This window comes from Rana temporaria, chromosome 4, assembly GCF_905171775.1.
Source record: "Rana temporaria chromosome 4, aRanTem1.1, whole genome shotgun sequence".
In the NCBI taxonomy this organism is placed as follows: Eukaryota; Metazoa; Chordata; class Amphibia; order Anura; family Ranidae; genus Rana; species Rana temporaria.
In genome coordinates, this window is record NC_053492.1 from 117,304,639 (window position 1) to 117,323,275 (window position 18,637).

The window sequence follows — 18,637 nt, forward strand, 5'->3', positions numbered from 1 at the left end:
GTACTGGAAAAGCCTATGAGAGCTGCTGGCTTTGATAGGCAGTTCCCCTCAGCCAACCAGCTGCCGCTATTCGGGTAACCGGCGTCCCACGTCCGGTTATATGAATAGACCAGGCAGCTGGCAACCAACAATAACATACATTCGTGCATTTATGCACGAATGTGTGTTATTTGCGAGAGGGGGTGGCGCTGCAGCGCCCTCTATAGACGGCTGCCAGAACTGCGGTTAAAATGTCAAAATTACATTTTAGCTGAATAAAAGTTCTTAAAGGGCCCTTTTTTTTTTTTGCGTGACTGTGAGAGGGGGGGGGGGGGGGCGGCGCCCGTGCGTCCCTATGGACGGGCCGCCACTGGTTATTAAGCACAGATCACCGCTGTATAGCTTTAAAAGTCTGACAGCCATTTCTCCGCTTCTCTCCCCCCCTCCCCGTGGCTTTCAGCTGCTTTAGTGACTGTCCCTGCATCCTCCTTCAGCCCCCCTCCATTCAGCTGCTGTCTCCCTCCCTCCGTTTCCCCCTCCATGCTGCCCTCTCCCTCCGTGTCCCCCTCCGTGCTGTGGTCTCCCTCCATGTCCCCCTCCATGCTGCGGTCTCCCTCTGTGTATACCTCCATGCTGCGGTCTCCCTCCGTGTCCCTCTCAATGCTGCGGTCTCCCTCCGTGCTGCTGTCCCCCTCCATGCTCCTCCTCCGCCCCCTCGATCTGTCAGGATGGAGAGCGGAGGTAGGAGCTGGTAAATCCGGCTCCCTACTGTTCGGAATGTACAGAGTCAGTGATCACTGACTCTGTCCAATCACATAACTGAAACATCGTAAACTGTGTTTACAATTTTTCAGTTTATGAATGAAGAGGAGCCGCTGTCTTCTCTCCATTCATTTTCAGTGCAGCTGAGGCTGCTAAGAAAGGGACTGGGGAATCTGTGTCCCTAGTCCCTTTTCCTGTCTGAAAGGGGAGATGTCAGAGGTCTGTTAGGACCCCTGATATCTCACCAAAGTCCCCCAACAGGGCTGATTAAAAAAAATATGTAATACAAAAATTAATTGTAAAAAATAATAAAAATTTTAAAGAAAAACACACCGACACTGTCCACCCCCCCCCCCCCCCCCTTAAATAAATAAAGCATTGTAAAAATAAATAAAATTTATGGTAAAAAATAAAAAAAATATTGTAAAAAATTAAAAAAATAATTGTAAAAAATAAAACTATTGACACATGTGCCACTGTCACATGTGATAAAAAAAAAGTATCGGTAATCTGTACTTGTACTCGGTCTTAATAAAGTGGTATCGGGACAACCCTACTAACAACTAAAGTTCTGCACTGCAGTAATTGTACTTATGTACAAGTTATTAGTGCTGATTTACCCAGTTTTTGGTTCCAATGTCTAAAACAGTCACATCAGTTTTCCTTGAGATAAATCGGTAATCAAATTTACCAGGGACCCCCACCATGCCGCCCCCCCCCACCCTCATATTTTTATTACAAACTTTTGTAATTAGCAGCAAGCACTCAGAAATGAGGAACCTTCATATCAGCTAAAACTCTGAGGTACAAATAAAATACACACAGCCTGTGATTATGTTTGTCCTGACCATGGGCTATAGATAATGTGGAACACTATTGAAACAGCGTTGACAGTTTTAAAATAAACACGTAACTTTTCCCAGAACATGGACAGTCCAAAAATAACTTTACATAGCATCACGTTACACTAGTTGGCTTTTGTCTGAAGTATAAAATGGAACAGTGAAAGTATGCTGATGTAGCTGTATTATGAGATTTGTAGAGATGATTTTGGTTACAGTTGAGGAAACAAAAATCTCTGGATGACTATAAAATCCTTCTTTTATGAAAAAAAAATACAAGGCATAAATATGGCTGTTATTTTAAGTCATGTCATGTGCTTTCTTCCAGGCTGCAACCCAAGCGTGGACTCACAGGACGCTGTATACCACAATCTACGTTGGACTTAAATGTATCTTTAAATACTTATAGAGACTCTTGCCCACGTCTGAAGGTCAGGACTGTAACAATGGAGATGCTACGTCGCTCTTCTGTTTTTGCTGCAGAAGTATTTGAGGTGTTTGACAGATCCCCCACTGATAAGGAGCTGGTGGCACAGGGGAAAGCATTGTGCAGAGACTTTATCCAGGCCCGACTCCAGCGTGCTGGTCTTGGTTGGAACAAACCAGAACATGGGATCTCTTCTTCAGTAGGAGGACGTATGGTGGAGGTATCAGCCACCTTCCTGAGGCTAGGTCAGTAAAAGGGAACTCGCACACAAAAATCCATTAAATCCATATAAAGGCAGTATTTAAAAAAAATTGAAATAATTTAATATCACTGTAAAACCATCTCAATGTTTGAACTACCAAAGATGTCAAAATGTAAATGAGTCAGGCCCCGTACACACGACCGAGTTTCTCGGCAGAATTCAGCCAGAAACTCGATCGGAGCCGTATTCTGCCGAGAAACTCGGTCGTCTGTACACTTTCGGCCGAGGAAACCGACGAGGATCTCGTCGGGCCAAATAGAGAACATGTTCTCTATTTCCTCGTTAGTCAATGAGGAAACTTGGCTCGCCGAGATCCTCGGCGGATTCACAAGGAACTCGACGAGCAAAACGATGTGTTTTGCCCGTCGAGTTTCTCGGACGTGTGTACGGGGCCTTACACTTGTCTGTATTTTATATATAAAACTGTATTTAATTAGCAGTCAAGCTATGCATGCTCATACCTCCCAATTTTTTGAGATGGGAATGAGGGACACCTATTAGCAAAAGTATGTAGGCATAGGACACACCCCCTACCACACCCCCTTAAAGGAGAATTATATGGAAAAAAGGTTTGGCTAAACCCACAAGTGCTTTATTACCACTTCTTTTCCTTTATATTTGCGTTTAAAATGTACAAATGCAGCAATTTAGAAATTGGATGAGAGGTTTAGCACTAGGGAAACGCTTTTTGAAAGATAAATAGTGCATTGTATATACAAATACAACTATATAGATCAGACCAAAATGAGGGACAAATGAGGAGGAAAGAGGGACAGAGGCAGGGCCGTTTGAAGGAATTTGGGGGCCCCAAGCAAAATGGGGGCCCCCAAGCCCCCCCCCCCCCCCGCATGCAAAGCCTATGTTAACGCTACACTAATTTTGTTTTCTATTCTTACCTCCCGTTCTTCCCTGTAGGCTGCCGCTGTAGCGTGGCCGAGCTCCTCTTCCCCCTGCCTCTTCCCCAGTCCCCTATCAGATAGTGCCGGGTACCGCATGTGGTACAGGAGATTTAGTTTCCTGTTCCCGGCCGGACTGAAAGGAAGTGAGCACTCAGTGTGCACTTCCTGTCAGTCCGGCCGGGGACAGGAAACTGAATCTCCTGTACCACACGCGGTACTCGGTCAGACTGACAGGACTCCAGGTAAAAGGAAGAGGAGCTTGGCCACGCTACAGCCTGGGAAGGGGAAGTTGGGGGCCCCAGACCAGCTCGGGGGCCCCAAGCAATTGTTTGTTTTGCCTGTCCTGAAGCGATGGGCCTGGACAGAGGGACATTGTTCCAAATAAGGGACATTTCCTTTAAAATCAGGGACAGTTGAGAGCTATGCATGCTCACAGTATGATACTTTATTATAAAAAGTCATGCATAGGTGTGTGCAGCCCTATTGCATTAGAGTGTGCACCTCAAAGCTCAAACACACATGCGCAATAGAGCAGTGGACAGTGTCAGTAGGGCAGAGGCCGGTGTCAGTAGGACAGTGAATGATGTCTGTCAGTAAAGCAGTGGACAGTGTCTGTAGGGCAGTGGACTTTGTCAGTAGGGCAGAGATTGGTTTCAATAGGAAAGTGGATGGTGTTTTTTTTATTATTATTTTATTTTGTTATTATTTTTTACAATTGGATTTATTTATTAATTTTACAATTTTGTTTTAAGTGTTTTTTTTATATTATTTTTTATTATTATTTGTTTACATTTTGTAAGGAGCCCCATTGGGGGTCTTTGGTGAAATAGCAGAGAAAGAAAATTAAGAAAACTAATAAACAAAGTTTTAAAAAAAAAGAAATAGCAGAGAAAGGGACAGAGGACAGATATTCCCCAGTCCTTTTCTCTGTAGCCTCAGCTGCCATAAAAGGGCGTTCAGCAGGGGGAATCCGTGCCGCACAGGGTGATTAAGGTGTGCCCAGGTACTTCCATCACACACCATGCATATGCCTATGGATACATGCTAAAAAAGCACCAATCTCTAGTCATCTTTATAGTACCCCTATGGAATCAATTGTTGTATCAGTTAATGCATGTACATATTCTTTTAACATGTATTTTATTATTAAAGTTTAATTTTGTGTACATGCCTAACTTGAAAATTCATTAAATACAGGGAGAGCGGTACACATTTATATTTTGGTGGTCCAATCATTGAGATTGCTTGAGGCCCCGTACACACGACCGAGTTTCTCGGCAGAAATCAGCCAGAAACTCGATCGGAGCCGTATTCTGCCGAGAAACCCGGTGGTGTGTACACTTTTGGCCAAGGAAGCCGACGAGGATCTCGTCGGGCCAAATAGAGAACATGTTCTCTATTTCCTCGTTAGTCAATGAGGAAACTTGGCTCGTCGAGATCCTCGGCGGCTTCACAAGGAACTCGACGAGCAAAACTATGTGGTTTGCCCGTTGAGTTCCTTTTCGTGTGTACGGTGCCTTAGAGTTAAATTTTTGGTAGTCCCCACTTTGGGGTGGTTTTGGATTATATTGATAAATTGTTGGGTTACTTCAGACTCATGTAAGGCTTTGTGGCCACTTCGTTTGTGGTCATGGTCCATGCATTACCTAGGAATTCCCACCTTATCATGGGTACTTATCGGGTTGACAGCAGATATAAAAATTTATGAATATCAATTAAGGCTACTATGGCCAGCCAAAGTACAGGCATTTAGGATGCTAATTGAGCACCTACGTGGTTCTGAGGACACCTATGCACTGTAAAGAAAAAGTAAACACAGCAGAAGGTACATGGGCCACCTTAAAGGGGTTGTAAAGGTAAAAAATTGTTTCCCTAAATAGCTTCCTTTACTTTAGTGCAGTCCTCCTTCACTTACCTCATCCTTCGATTTTGCTTTTAAATGTCCTTTTTTCTTCTGAGAAATGCTCACTTCCTGTTCTTCTGTCTGTAACTCCACACAGTAATGCAAGGCTTTCTTCCTGATGTGGAGAAAGCCTCTTGAGGGGGCGAGCAGGAGTGTCAGGACGCCCACTAACACACAGCTCCTTTCTCTATCTGCAAAGGTGAGATCGTCCTGACTTGCCTGCTCACCCCCTCAAGAGGCTTTCTCCACACCAGGGAGAAAGCCTTGCATTATGGTGTGTAGTTACAGACAGAAGAACAGGAAGTGAGGATTTCTCAGAAGAAAAAAAGACATTTAAAAGCAAAATGGAAGGGTGAGGTAAGTGAAGGAGGACTGCACTAAGGTAAGGTTTTTACCTTAACAACACTTTAAAGGGTTTTATATTTTTATAAACTGAGTGGATAAAATCTTCAGTTTTATTTTCTCTCCAAGGGTTAGGAATTGTGGCTGGAACTACTCTGATGCAGCCCTAAAACAGCATACTGGCTTGGAATAGCGTGTGATTTCCAACTTTCCCTATGTTGATGGAAAAATTCTTTAAAAGCAGATTAGTCAGTGTTGCATGACAAGCGTAATTTAAAGAAAGTGCATGCAAAAAATCAGGACACCCATGTGATAGGAAGTATTCTGAGAAAGACCAACAGTTCATTCTGGTAATAGAACAGATGTAGAATATATTTCCACTAATTCTTTATCATTTGAATGCCTACTTTTATAGAGGTTTCCTGTGGCATATGTCCAAACTGTCTTGGGAAAGCCCAGGCACAAGGGAATATTACATGTATTTGCATTGCTGTTTGTATTCTAGGCACATTTTCCTGTTTCCACAAGTGACCACATAATTGTGTTTTACTTATACATGTAACAAACCTTGTTCATTTTACAATAATAATAAAAAAAAAACAGCCTTTTAAAACAATTCTAACTTTCCAGTCTCCTAAAAGTCAGCTTACATGAACTGAAAATTATAAATGGTATTATATTTAATACTATTTAAGCAATTGATACCATTCAATGAATGCCACATTTTTTCCCCATCGGGTTTAGTAACGGGGGTGAGAAGAACAATTTTAATGTCCCAATTATACTCTGAAAACTGTGGTTGTATGTAAATCTATACTTTGTTACCTCTATTGTCCTGCTATGAGTCTACAGCCGATCTTGGCAAATTGTGGCCCCTGGGTCACATCTGGGCCTTTGGCTGTCCCTATCCAGCCCTTGATGCTTCCACTGTTAATGTGCATCTCTGAGCCTGTTAGCTTCCTCACCAAGGAAGCTGACATTCCCAGAGAGGCATGCTGATAAATGTCTGTGTAAAGAGCTGCAGGAACTGCAAGGCTGGCCATACACTGAGCAAATAGCTAGAAAGAAATTTGCTGGATTCCCCCATCAACACACAGTGTTGATGGGGGAATCCCTCCTGCTGGGCCATTGTCTTCTCCCGACGGGCTATAGCCGTTAGCGATAATCACAGGTAAAACACAGCATACTGGTTGTACCCAAGTTGATTGATCAATTAACTTGGTACATTCAGCCTGCCCATACACTGTTCAAATCTCGACCAGTTCCTGCTGAACTGGACGGGATTCAAACAGTGCATGGCCTGCCTAAGGAGGGAGCCTGGGGAGCTAATTATTACATCGGGAGGCTCAGTTCTGGTGGGAGAGAGTTGCCTATGAGATGTCCTGACGCTCTAGGCCACTCTTCTTCCTGGCCAAGTTCTTCCTGTGTTAGCATCTGACTGCTGCAAACCCCAGGAGCCATGCACCTCTTCTTTACTCCAGGTCAGGATCTGCAGAAATCCCAGCTGTATCGACCTCAGGCTCTCCTCTTCCAGTCACAGTGCTTTTCAGGCCTCTTTCACATGGAGCGGACCGTTTTTGTGTCCGCTCCGTGTGTGTCCGTCGGCTCAGCGGGGATCCCCGCTGAGCTGTCGGCGGACAGGGCGGTCCCTGCACACAGTGCAGAGACCGCCCTGTCTCTCCTCCGCTCTCCCCTATGGGGAATCGGATGAAGACGGACCGTCTGTCCGTCTTCATCCGATCCGTTCTGCCGGACGGAAGAAAAATAGGGTTTTCTTCCGTCCGAAAAAACGGATCCTGACGGACGCGGATGGTTGCGGACGTTAGCGGATGCTCCATCCGCTAACGGACGCGATCCCATAGGGATGCATTACAAGTCCGTAAACGGACTTGTAATAAACGGACGAACAGTCCGCTAATGTGAAAGGGGCCTTAGAGGACATTTGCAGTAAGGAGGTGTTATATCTTTCCTTGTAGGCTGGTGAAATTTACCCTCCCCTTTGTAGGTGGTGCTGTGTTGCTGGCTGTACAGAGAGAAAGTAGGATGAGAGGAACTTTGTTCCTCTGAAGCCTCTGTAGGTGTCACCAGGGGAGCAGCAGTTCGATTGGATGCTGCAACACTGTATGACCTTAGCAGCCATCTTTCGTGAGGGCAATGCTAATAAATAGCACTGCCCCACTTCAGTTGGCTCCCATTTGCAAAGTGTATAGTGTAAGGACAGGATCCACACTGAATAGGGACATAGGGAAATAGGGAAAGGTTTCTGATAAAGAGGGACATAATAGAGATATTCCTGCGGCCTGAACCATTCCTGGGTGTCTACAGCTGAAACACAGATCCGGTCATTGGTTTTCTAAATGTTGCCTATACCGCTGCCCTGCCTATCAGCCACCCCACTACTCATATGCTTCTCCGGTAGCATAAGCCTTGTTCTGTAGCAACTTTTAGTACTGGAATTACTCCAATGTGCCCCTAACATTGCTGAGAGCTCTTGCACCTGTGTTACCTGCAATAATGAGATTCCAACATTGCATTACTTTGGGATTGTGAAGCTAGCACCTTCCCACTGTTCTCCAAGTGTCAATTGTTATTTCCACTGAACCAAATAATAATTGTGCATGTAGCAAAATGGACTACAATTGTAAATCACTGTATCCTGGGTCTTTCAAAGTCTCACCTGTCCCTCTAGTGCTCAGTGTATCAGGTGACATCATATTTGTGTGCCCAGCATAAAGGACTGTGGGATGAGTAATTCTCCTGCCAGATAATTGCTATACCTAATTATGTGTTCGGACTACATATCCCAGGGATCTTTGCTCCTGTTAGGAAGATTGCTGGGAGTAGCTACAAAAGAAGCGGAAAGTCTGTGCGATGCTGTCTTGCTTCCGGGCCTGGCGCAAGACGGACCTCTTTGTGAAACACAGGAGGGGAGGTTGCGGCCTACCACGCAGAGTTCCACCCTCCAACCTGTAACCTGAGGAGCCTAGCTCTGTCGTTTGCTTTCGGACATCCTTCCAGCACCACTCAAGTCCCCTGCCTTTCGGTGTGGGTCAAGCTTTACATCGGGAGATCGAGACAGCGGATCCACTGCATGAGTGTCGCTACACAAGTTCCTGTCTGGAAGACATCAGAGCGGTCTGGTCGCCCAACCTTTATTCATCCTTTGTCACAGTTACAAAGGGACACCTTGCACATCACCTTCATGCCAGGAATACTTTACTTAACCTATTAAATATTGTGCATAAGACAACTCTATACTTCCACACTACAAGAAATCCACTGTTTACTATCACACCTAATCGGATTACCATTAACGAGCTCCCACATACCGGTGAAGAACATCATATCTGCAATGTGGACTTTATTGCCATTATTGATAAAAGGGCCCCTCCTTATATTATCATTCTTGAAGATGCTCTCCCTCCTTATGATAGCAGTATAGGCTGGCCAGGTTCCATCTATTTCAGAGTGCCAGTACAGGCAGTTAGCTGTAACATCCTTAAGGGGGGTAACCCTATTTCTCAAGTAAGTGTTTTCACAGTATTGTCTTTATTAAAATTGACTTGTGTCTTTTTGGAGGAATTATTTTGCTGAGTTGGCGCTGTTGCCAAAACTCAGCAGATCCATTACATCCCCTTCCCTTTTGTAACCTTATTTTTTATTGGTTTCACTAAAATATTCTTAGGAACTAAATACGCAAAGTGTCTGATTTATTACTCTACAGCATACCAGGATGTCTGAACCCAGAGGGTCAAATGGGTTGGAATGTTCACTATGTCACGACTGTGCACATGAGCAGGTAACTATAGGAAGTCCTCTAGTGGGCCGTGCTTCATGCAATTTTCTGTAGTATCTGTGTGCCTTTCCTCCATCTTGGAGTACCAATCATCTGCCCCCATCTACATTCTTACCACCTGATTTAACCCTCTAATGCCATACTATTGTGCTGTAATCATGTGCATTGTACAGGTTTCCAGCACAGCTCTATTGAACTCATTGGATGAGTCTGACAAGTGGTGCCACTTGTCAAATTCTGCAGCCCATGTTAAAAATACTGTGGCTGTGGCATGTGAACAGCCTCATCTGGCTGTATTTAACTGTTTTTTTTGGGTGGCCAGTGGGTGGTAAAACGTGCCCATTTTTACCAACCCTCAACCGCCTATGTGGAAGAGACCTATTTTATGAGCAGTTGTACCTAATTTTCCTAACGCCAGGTGTTTGTTTTCTATGTGTTTACTTACTTACAGAGCTTCCCAGGTCCAAAATTAATTGTCCCTCCACAACAGTCCCAGTTTTTCATGTGCCCCCTTTGAAAAATGAATTGCCCACCCCTGGTCTACAGGTTATTGGATTGGCTGTTATGGTCAGTGAAAAATATTAAAGCTGAAGTTTAATCTGTTAATATTTTCTCTTCCTAGTTCCTGTTTTAAATAAGACCTTTACATTTTAATAAAATTCCTTATTTTAGACCCATGTCATTGCCGATACATTGCTATGCAAATATGGCTGGTTAGATGGTCCAGCAAGGTGCTTTGTACAGCTTCCAAAAAGCATCACAGCACCCTATCTCAAAACTCCTTACAAGAGTCCTGGACCCTGATGCAAGTTATGATAGTTATGCAAATATCAAAATATCTTGATGGATGGGTGTCAGCCTGAAGGAGTGTGCATTTCAAACCAGGCTGCATGTGCATGTGATGTTGTGCCTCCATGATTTAGGAAAATCAATGAATGAAAGGGGTGACCCAGGGATAGTAAAGTTAGCCATAGATCAGGGGTGGCCAACCAGTGGCCCGGGAGCCACATGTGGCCCGCGGAGCCCTCTGATGTGGCCCGCGACCTCCTGCTCTGGAATGGCAGGTTAGCAAGCAAAGATCGCAGGTTGCCGACCCGCCATACCACAGCATTAGTGTTGTGAATGAAGCTGATGGTAGAGGAAGAAAACGGCTGCAGAGCAGAGCCCCATAAGCCAATGCTTCCTCTACAACGCCAGCTTTTGCCACAGGTGGAGTCTAAGGCAAAGTTCAGCTAACCCGCAGGAAAGACACAGCAGCACTCGCGGTGTGGGTAACCCGCAGCACAACAGTCTAAAAGCAGTCTTAGGCCCTTTTCACATGATCAGCCCGACCAAATGGGACCCTCAATTCACCTCTACAGAGCGACACATGTCCGTTTACACCAGCCTACCTCCAATCCGAAAAACATTTGTCCCCTTCTATTTGGGCGGATTAGAGGGCCTATAGAGTAGCCGTGACCTGTCATCCGTCCGCTCATTGTGGCCCTTGACTGGTCACCAAGTTGCTTAAGTGGCCCTCACTCTTCAAAAGGTTGGGCACCCCTGCCATGGATGGTTCTTTTTTTTCCATCATCCAGCACAGAAGTGAGGTAGATGGAGGAATCCTCCCCGTTGGCACATTGAATTTGGATAGCAGAACTCCTCTGCTGTCATAATACATCAAGAAAAGTTTTTTAACATTCCCATTCGACAGAAGTTGATCTAAAGATTGGGGATGGCCACACATAGATTGAAATTTGGCCTCTCCCTGTCGAACCAGGTGAATTTTGATCTAACTATGGCCATTTTAAAGCTGGAAAGGAAAGAGCTATATGATGCATTGGCACAATGTATACTTCAGAAATAGTAATATTACCAGTTACTGTGCTTATGAGTTTTTGCCCTGTCTTTAGATTTTTTATTTTTTTTTCTTGAAAGGAGGAGATACATTCCATGAAGGTATAAAACAATTGCTCATAAAAACTATTGTATTAGACAAATAATTGCTCAATAACACAATAAATATTGTACAGAGTATAAAAAATATGTTCAATCAAACAGCTATGGGAACTGTTGCTGTACAGAGATAATATATAAAGTTGATTGACAAGTGGTTTGTGTGCCAACAGCTGCCAGGATGGTGATAAGTGTGCAGGATGTGAGAAATGACTTTTAGAGAGCCCCTTCAAGTTTGGAAGGAAGCCTTCACATAACATGGCCTGCTGTTGCTGGATTAACTCACAGGCACTAGAATTGATTGTCACATGCTAAATAGAGAGGCTTATTTGATAAAAGGATTTATATGAAAGTCTACTGCAAACCTATGAAGGAGTCTTGCATTATATTTAGAAGAGTCCTCAGGGTCCTGATTTTTTTTTCTATTAAGGGCCAGATTCTCGTCCAGCGGCGTATCTCTGCGGCGGCGTAACATATCCGATTTACGTTACGCCGCTGCAACTTAGACGGGCAAGTGCTGTATTCTCAAAGCACTTGCTCCGTAAGTTGCGGCAGCGTAGCGGAAATCGGCCGGCGTAAGCCCGCCTAATTCAAATTTGGATCAGGGGGGCGTGTTTTATGTAAATGTACTGTGACCCAACGTGATTGACGTTTTTCCCGAACGGCGCATGTGCCGTCCGTGGAATTTCCCAGTGTGCATTGCTCCAAAGTACTCCGCAAGGACGTCATTGGTTTCGACGTGAACGTAAATGACGTCCAGCCCCATTCACGGACGACTTACACAAACGGCGTAACTTTTTAAAATTTCGACGCGGGAACGACGGCCATACTTAACATTGTTACGCAGCACTTATGCCACCATATAGCAGGGGTAACTATACGCCGGGAAAAGCCTAACGTAAACGGCGTAACTTTTCTGCGTCGGCCGGGCGTACGTTCGGGAATTCGCGTATCTACCTAATTTGCATACTCGACGCGGAATTCGACAGAAGCGCCACCTAGCGGCCAGCGTAAAAATGCAGTTACGATCCGACGGCGTAAGAGACTTACGCCTGTCGGATCTAACAAATATCTATGCGTAACTGATTCTAAGAATCAGGCGCATAGATACGACTGGCCGGCCGCAGAGATACGACGGCGTATCTGAAGATACGCCGTCGTATCTCATCTATCAATCTGGGCCTTAGTTAATAATAGGAACATATTCAAGTTTACCTATCAAAAACATTTTTCCATGTTTTGTATAAAGTGGGGAAAGTCAAATGTAATGTTAATTTTCTGCTTCTGAGGCCACTTTGTTCTAGTTATCAGAATATTATATTTCTTAACGATTTCTTGGTTTGCCACCCAACATTTCGGAAAATCAAGTCTCCTTCTTCAGGAGTATATGGAGGAATCGGTCATGTATATATTTAATAAAACTCACTTATGCATGACAATCCATAAAAAATTAAAAACAAGAAAAGTCGAGCAGAGTTGTGTCCTGGATATGCTGGTCTAAGGTCGTATAAAGATGATCACTAATAGTGGCCTCAGGGGATGGATACACTTTCTTTCTGTCTAAATTATTTGGATGTGGCACCTTACAGAGATACTTACTGATAACCTATTTTTTCCGAGCCTTCTTTTTTGTCCGTCTTCAGGTCCAGGCACTGACATGCTTACTTGCTTACTTTGGGAAGCAGGCTGCGACTGCTTGCAGCTTCACAGCCTGCTTCCCACTATGCATGCACAAGCCGCAATGTGCTTTGTGAATGGTCCTGCAGATTTCTGGGACCTGTGATGTGTCCCAGAAAGCTGCAGGGGAAGGAGGAGGGGGCCGAACCTGCACCCCCCACTTAAAAAAAACAACAAAAAAACTGCTAAAACATATGTAGCACCCTCTGGTGTACTAGAAGTATAGTACTATGTTTTTTTTGTGAGAGTAGGTAAATTGGCAGTAAAGCTTGGGTGTTTTTTGATCTGGGTGGGAATGATTTAGAGCAGAGCTGGTGACTCACAGGCAGCGTCACCAAGACCTCTCACGTCTTTCCAGAGCCTTCTAGAATATCCTGGAAAGGGAGGAGGAGAGGGGAGGTGGAGCTGCTTGAAGTGTTTTGAGGAGCCCTGACCAATCCCCAACTTGGATTGGCAGGGGGCAGGTCTCCTTAAATATCCATGGTCAGCCCAGCTGGGGGGAGTTGTTCCAGTGGAAGCTGGAGATGGAGTGCTAGGCTGGCGTGGCCTTCAAGAGAGCTCCCCAGTCTGGGGTGGGGTGACCTTGGGCCTGGGACTCGGGTGCGAAGGGGACCCTTCTCACAACACATGGAGGTGTCCTGGACCGGTGGCATGGGAGCAAGGAGAGGACAGCAGGAGAGAGCATTTCCGGGCAAGTCCCCAGGGAGGAACAACAGGTCGCAGCCAGGAGGGCCGGCACGTCACTGGAACCGTGGAGCAGGTAAGTGTCTGTTTATTAAAAGCCAGCAGCTACACTTTTTGTAGCTGCTGACTTTTAATAAACTTAAAAAAAGGCTGGAACACCCCTTTAACTTTTTGATGACTGAAACAGGACTTCTTTTGGGTTTTTATTTCTCTCGCTGACCCCCTGGTAAATTTGTCCTTATTCTTTTCTTAGAGACAAAAAGGGGAAATGAGGGGAAATCTTCCCAAAGTGAGGGGAAATGCCTTTGAACTTTGACAACTATTACCAAAACTGATATCCCCTCTAGGAGGTTTATTCTCCTTGACTCCTCTTCCAGCAACCACCCTGAACATTGGATTTCCTATCTCCAGAGCTTTTTTTCTCAGAAAATAGGTGCAGGAACTCAACCACGACCCCGTTCAGATTTCACAAACAGTAGAAGGGTCTTAAAGGGGCAATAAATACCAGGATTGCATTACATACAGAATGCAGAGTTCAGGGGGGGGGGTTACACACAGAGTGCAGAGCTGTCACTTGTAAACACAGAAACCAGACTTCTGTGTTTACAAGTGATTGTGATGAGCAGGCACCAAAGGGTCTGAGCCAGAGGTGGTGGAACTGTGTTCCCCCAAGTTCCCCCTGAGAAAAAGCCCTGCCTATCTCCTACCCCGTAGCTACCAGACAGATTTTAGTTCACTAGGGTTTGATTGGAGAAAAAATAATTCTCAGCGGTTGTTATGTTTTTTTCTGTACTATTCACAGTGCTCTTTTCTTATTACACTGTCTTTAACCTTCAACACCATTTGTAAGATTTATGCTGATTAGATGATAGGATCATATCTAATAGCTGTAGCAAATGCAAATAATAGTTTACCATTAAAGCTTATTAATAGAGATGAGCTTGACGTCTTCAAAACTCAGCTCAGAGATGGTTATCATATTGCAGTTAGAGGGAAGCTCAGTGCTACATCACTTTGTACAAAATGTAGAGATTTAAACAGAAACATTGATTCAGCCTAAAGCCACGTGCACACGACCATTTTTAATGTCCTAGAAAAAACAACGTTTTTCTCGACGTGATTCTTGTCAAGCCGGCCTTGCATACACACGATCGTCAAAAAAAAATGCTCGAGCAAAGCGCAGTGACGTACAACACATACGACGGCACTATAAAGGGGAAGTTGCATTCAGATAGCGCCACCCTTTGGGCTGTTTTTGCTAATTTCGTGTTAGTAAAAGTTTGGTGAGAGACGATTCGCGCTTTTCAGTTTTTGTGCTTTTCAGTCTGTTACAGCGTGACGAATGTGCTATCTCCATTACAAACGCTAGTTTTACCAGAATGAGTGCTCCCGTCTCATAAGTTGCTTCTGAGCATGCACGTTTTTTTCCGGTCGTTAAAGCCTACACACGACCGCTTTTCACAGACAAATTAGAGCATGTTCTACATTTTTAATGGCCATTTTTCACGTCGAGAAAAATGCTCTGGAGCCTACACACGATGGGGCAGATTCACGTACAATTGCATGGGCGCAACGTATCTGAGATATGCTACGCCGCCATACCTTACCTGGCTTTGTTTCGAATCCAGAAAGAATTTGCGCCGTAAGATACGGCGGCGTAGTTTATCTCTCGCGGCGTAACGGCGCAGAATTCAAATGCGGCGAGTAGGGGGCGTGTTTCATTTAAATGAACCGCGTCCCCGCGCCGAACGAACTGCGCATGCGCCGTCCCTAAATTTTCCGCCATGCATTGCGCTAAATGACGTCGCAAGGGCGTCATTGGTTTGACGTGAACGTAAATGGCGTCCAGCCCCATTCACGGACGACTTACGCAAACGAAATAACATTTTTAAAATTCTACGCGGGAACGACGGTCATACTTAACTATACGCCGAAAAAAGCCGAACGGAAACAACGTAAAAGAATGCGACAGCCGCTCGTACGTTCGTGGATCGTCGGAAATAGCTAATTTGCATACTCGACGCGGAATACGACGTGAACGCCACCCAGCGGACGCCAAAGAATTGCATCTAAGATCCGAAGGCGTACGAAGACGTACGCCTGTCGGATCTAACCCAGATGCCGTCGTATCTTGTTTTGAGGATTCAAAACAAAGATACGACGCGGGAAATTTGAAATCACGCCGGCGTATCAATAGATACGCCGGCGTACTTTCTTTGTGGATCTGCCCCGATCATTTTTAATGACCATTTAAAAAAATTGCATTTTTCACGTCATGAAAAACGGTCGTGTGTATAAGGATGAGGTGAGGACATGAAAGTATTTATCAATGTGCTTATAATCTAATGACCCTTTAGGAAAAAGGATACCACACCTTATAAGTAGAGTTGAGCTTGGTCGTCCTCCAAAGTAATTTCTAAAATCTTTATAATTACTTCCTCATCTCATCCTTGGGTCGTTTTTCAGGTTGGTTAAATGTTTCTATTAACATTTCTACGTTATGTACAAAGTGATGACGTATTGAGACCCCATTGTATCTGCAGTGTGATAATCCCCTATGATATATTACACACAACTTGACTTGAACAAAGCATCGTTGTAGTATGTTTTTGTTTTTTCCTAAATGAAGCTGATTTGCTTTCCTGTGAAATGTGTTAACATTGGTTTTCCTGATGTTGCTGCATTGCAGGGGATGAGTTGGAGTACATGAGACCAGCTGTATACAGGAACATTGCCCGACAGCTGAACATCTCCCTGTCTTCAGAGACCGTTCTGTCTGATGCTTTGCTGGCGGTTGCCTCAGAGATATTCACAGCAGGTATAAAAAGAATAACGTAATTACACACAGTACAGGCAGATGTTCTATAGGTGAGCAGCATACAAATAAAAATCACTGAATCGCACTTGTTATGTATATATATATAAAAAAAAAAAAGGATTAAAAAACTCACTACATGCTATTAAAGCACAATTTTCTGGTTCAGTTTTTTTTTTATGGAGAACCATGGGCAGGTTTACAATTTTACATATGCAGGGGCAGATTCACAAAGATCTGCACCGGCGCAGCGTATCTGAGATACGCTACGCCGCCGTAACTTACCTGGCTTTGGTTTGAATCCAGAAAGAATTTGCGCCGTAAGTTACGGCGGCGTAGTGTATCTCTCGCGGCGTAAGGGCGCGGAATTCAAATGCGGCGAGTAGGGGGGCGTGTTTCATTTAAATGAAGCGCGTCCCCGCACCAAACGAACTGCGCATGCCCCGTCCGTCAAAACTCCCAGGGTGCATTGCTCCAAATGACGTGAACGTAAATGGCGTCCAGCCCCATTCACGGGCGACTTACGCAAACGAAGAAAATTTTTCAAAATTATACGCGGGAACGACGGCCATACTTAACATTGAGTACGCCACCAGATAGCAGCTTTAACTATACGCCGGAAAAAGCCGAACGGAAACGACGTAAAAGAATGCCACGGCCGCTCGTACGTTCGTGGATCGTCGGAAATAGCTAATTTGCATACTCGCCGCAGATTACGACGTGAACGCCACCCAGCGGCCACCAGGAAAATTGCATCTTAGATCCGACAGTGTACTAAGGTGTACGCCTGTCGGATCTAACACAGATGCCGTCGTATCTTGTTTGGTGGATACCAAAACAAAGATACGGCGCGCAAAATTTGAAATTACGCGGCATATCAACAGATACGCCGGCGTAATTTCTTTGAGGATCTGCCCCGCAGTATTGAAGGTACAGAAAGGTAATTACAAATTTAGCAAAAGGTCCACAGTATAATTTCTCATATTGTTAAGAACATCCACTCTGTTAAGCGCTGCTACAAACCTTTCCTTCCCAATCTGGGGTGTAACAGGTGCTGAATGCAAGAGCTTGTGCTCTGTTGTTCCACAATGTTTGTGTACAAACGGCCGCATACTGTCACTTCTTAGAAAAAGCATGATATGAGGACACAAGTGTTTGTACCTGTGAATCAAACTAAAAGAGGTGTACCTGAGAATAGGGGGGTAAGGGATGGGCATGGTGTGGGTAGAGGCAGGGCCGGGATAAGGGGTGGGCAGGAGGAACAGCTGCCCTGGGCACTGTGGTATCATGTGAGGTGGGGGGGCACCAAGAGGGGATTGAGGGGAGGAAATTTGTGTTGGGAGGACGAACTGGGGAGGGGGGGGGGTAAGAATTGTTCTAGGAGGGGAAATTTAGGGAGGTGTGCTAGAAGTAAAGTAGGGATTTGGGGAATTTGTGTTGAGAGGGGGGATTTGAGGGGTTTGTGGTAACATGGTTGGTAAGGGGGAGATTTGTGCTGAGATCAAAAATGTATTTGGGGGGGGGTTATGCTAGTAGGGAAGATTGGGGGGTATTTGTGCTAGGAGGGAGATTTTCAGTAGAGGGAGAGGATATGTGCTTAGAGGGGAAATTTGAGGGGTAGAGAATATGTGCTAGGAGGGAAAGTTTTTTTGGGGGGTGGATTTGTGCATCTGGGCATATAGGGAGAGAGAGGATTTGAGCTGGGAAGAAGGGGGGCAAAAACTTTTGTGCCAGGAGGGGGAATTTCAGCAGGAGGGGGTGGACTTGTACTGGGAGGAAGGGGGAATATATTCTATGGGGGGAGTATACAGATTAGGGCTCAATTTTTTTGTGGGGGGGGGGGGGTGATCTTTGTTGACACATAATTATACAACTGAGGGGGGGCTCAATTTAGCATGTTCGTCTGGGCTCTAGATTACCTTGTCCCGGCACTGGGTAGAGGTAGGCGTGAGTGGAAATCCCAGGGGGGTTTAGAGCAGTGGACGAACCACCATGGGGTTCTGTGGTTAAAGACAGCAAGTGTTGGATCAGAAAGGGGAATATACCCCTTTAGTCTCTTCTGCCGAAAATGCTACGCATGCCCAGTTCAGAATACATTTAGGGCACCACTTTGTATCATGATGATTTGACGTCATTGTGGCCTGGTCACTTAAGTGGCCAAATAGAGCAGACACAGAAGGAAGATGGAGGCACCCGTGACCAGCGAGAGCACTTACAGCACATCGCTGGAGGGCATTGTTTGACAGGTAAGTCTGCCATAATGTGCTAACATGCAGTGCATACTAGCACGTTATGGCATAAAGCTCCTGGGGGC

General features: G+C 45.0%; 1 protein-coding gene across 1 annotated transcript in view; it reads left to right on the forward strand.

Moving 5' to 3' along the window:
* The window catches only part of BOK (BCL2 family apoptosis regulator BOK), a 57,817-nt gene that overhangs the window by 23,128 nt on the left and 16,052 nt on the right, over positions 1 to 18,637 (forward strand). The window contains exons 2-3 of the mRNA XM_040348884.1: positions 1,912 to 2,255; positions 16,198 to 16,326. Of these exons, the coding sequence (XP_040204818.1) occupies positions 2,030 to 2,255; positions 16,198 to 16,326 (355 nt within the window). The 5' untranslated portion in view covers positions 1,912 to 2,029. The remainder of the gene's footprint in view (positions 1 to 1,911; positions 2,256 to 16,197; positions 16,327 to 18,637) is intronic.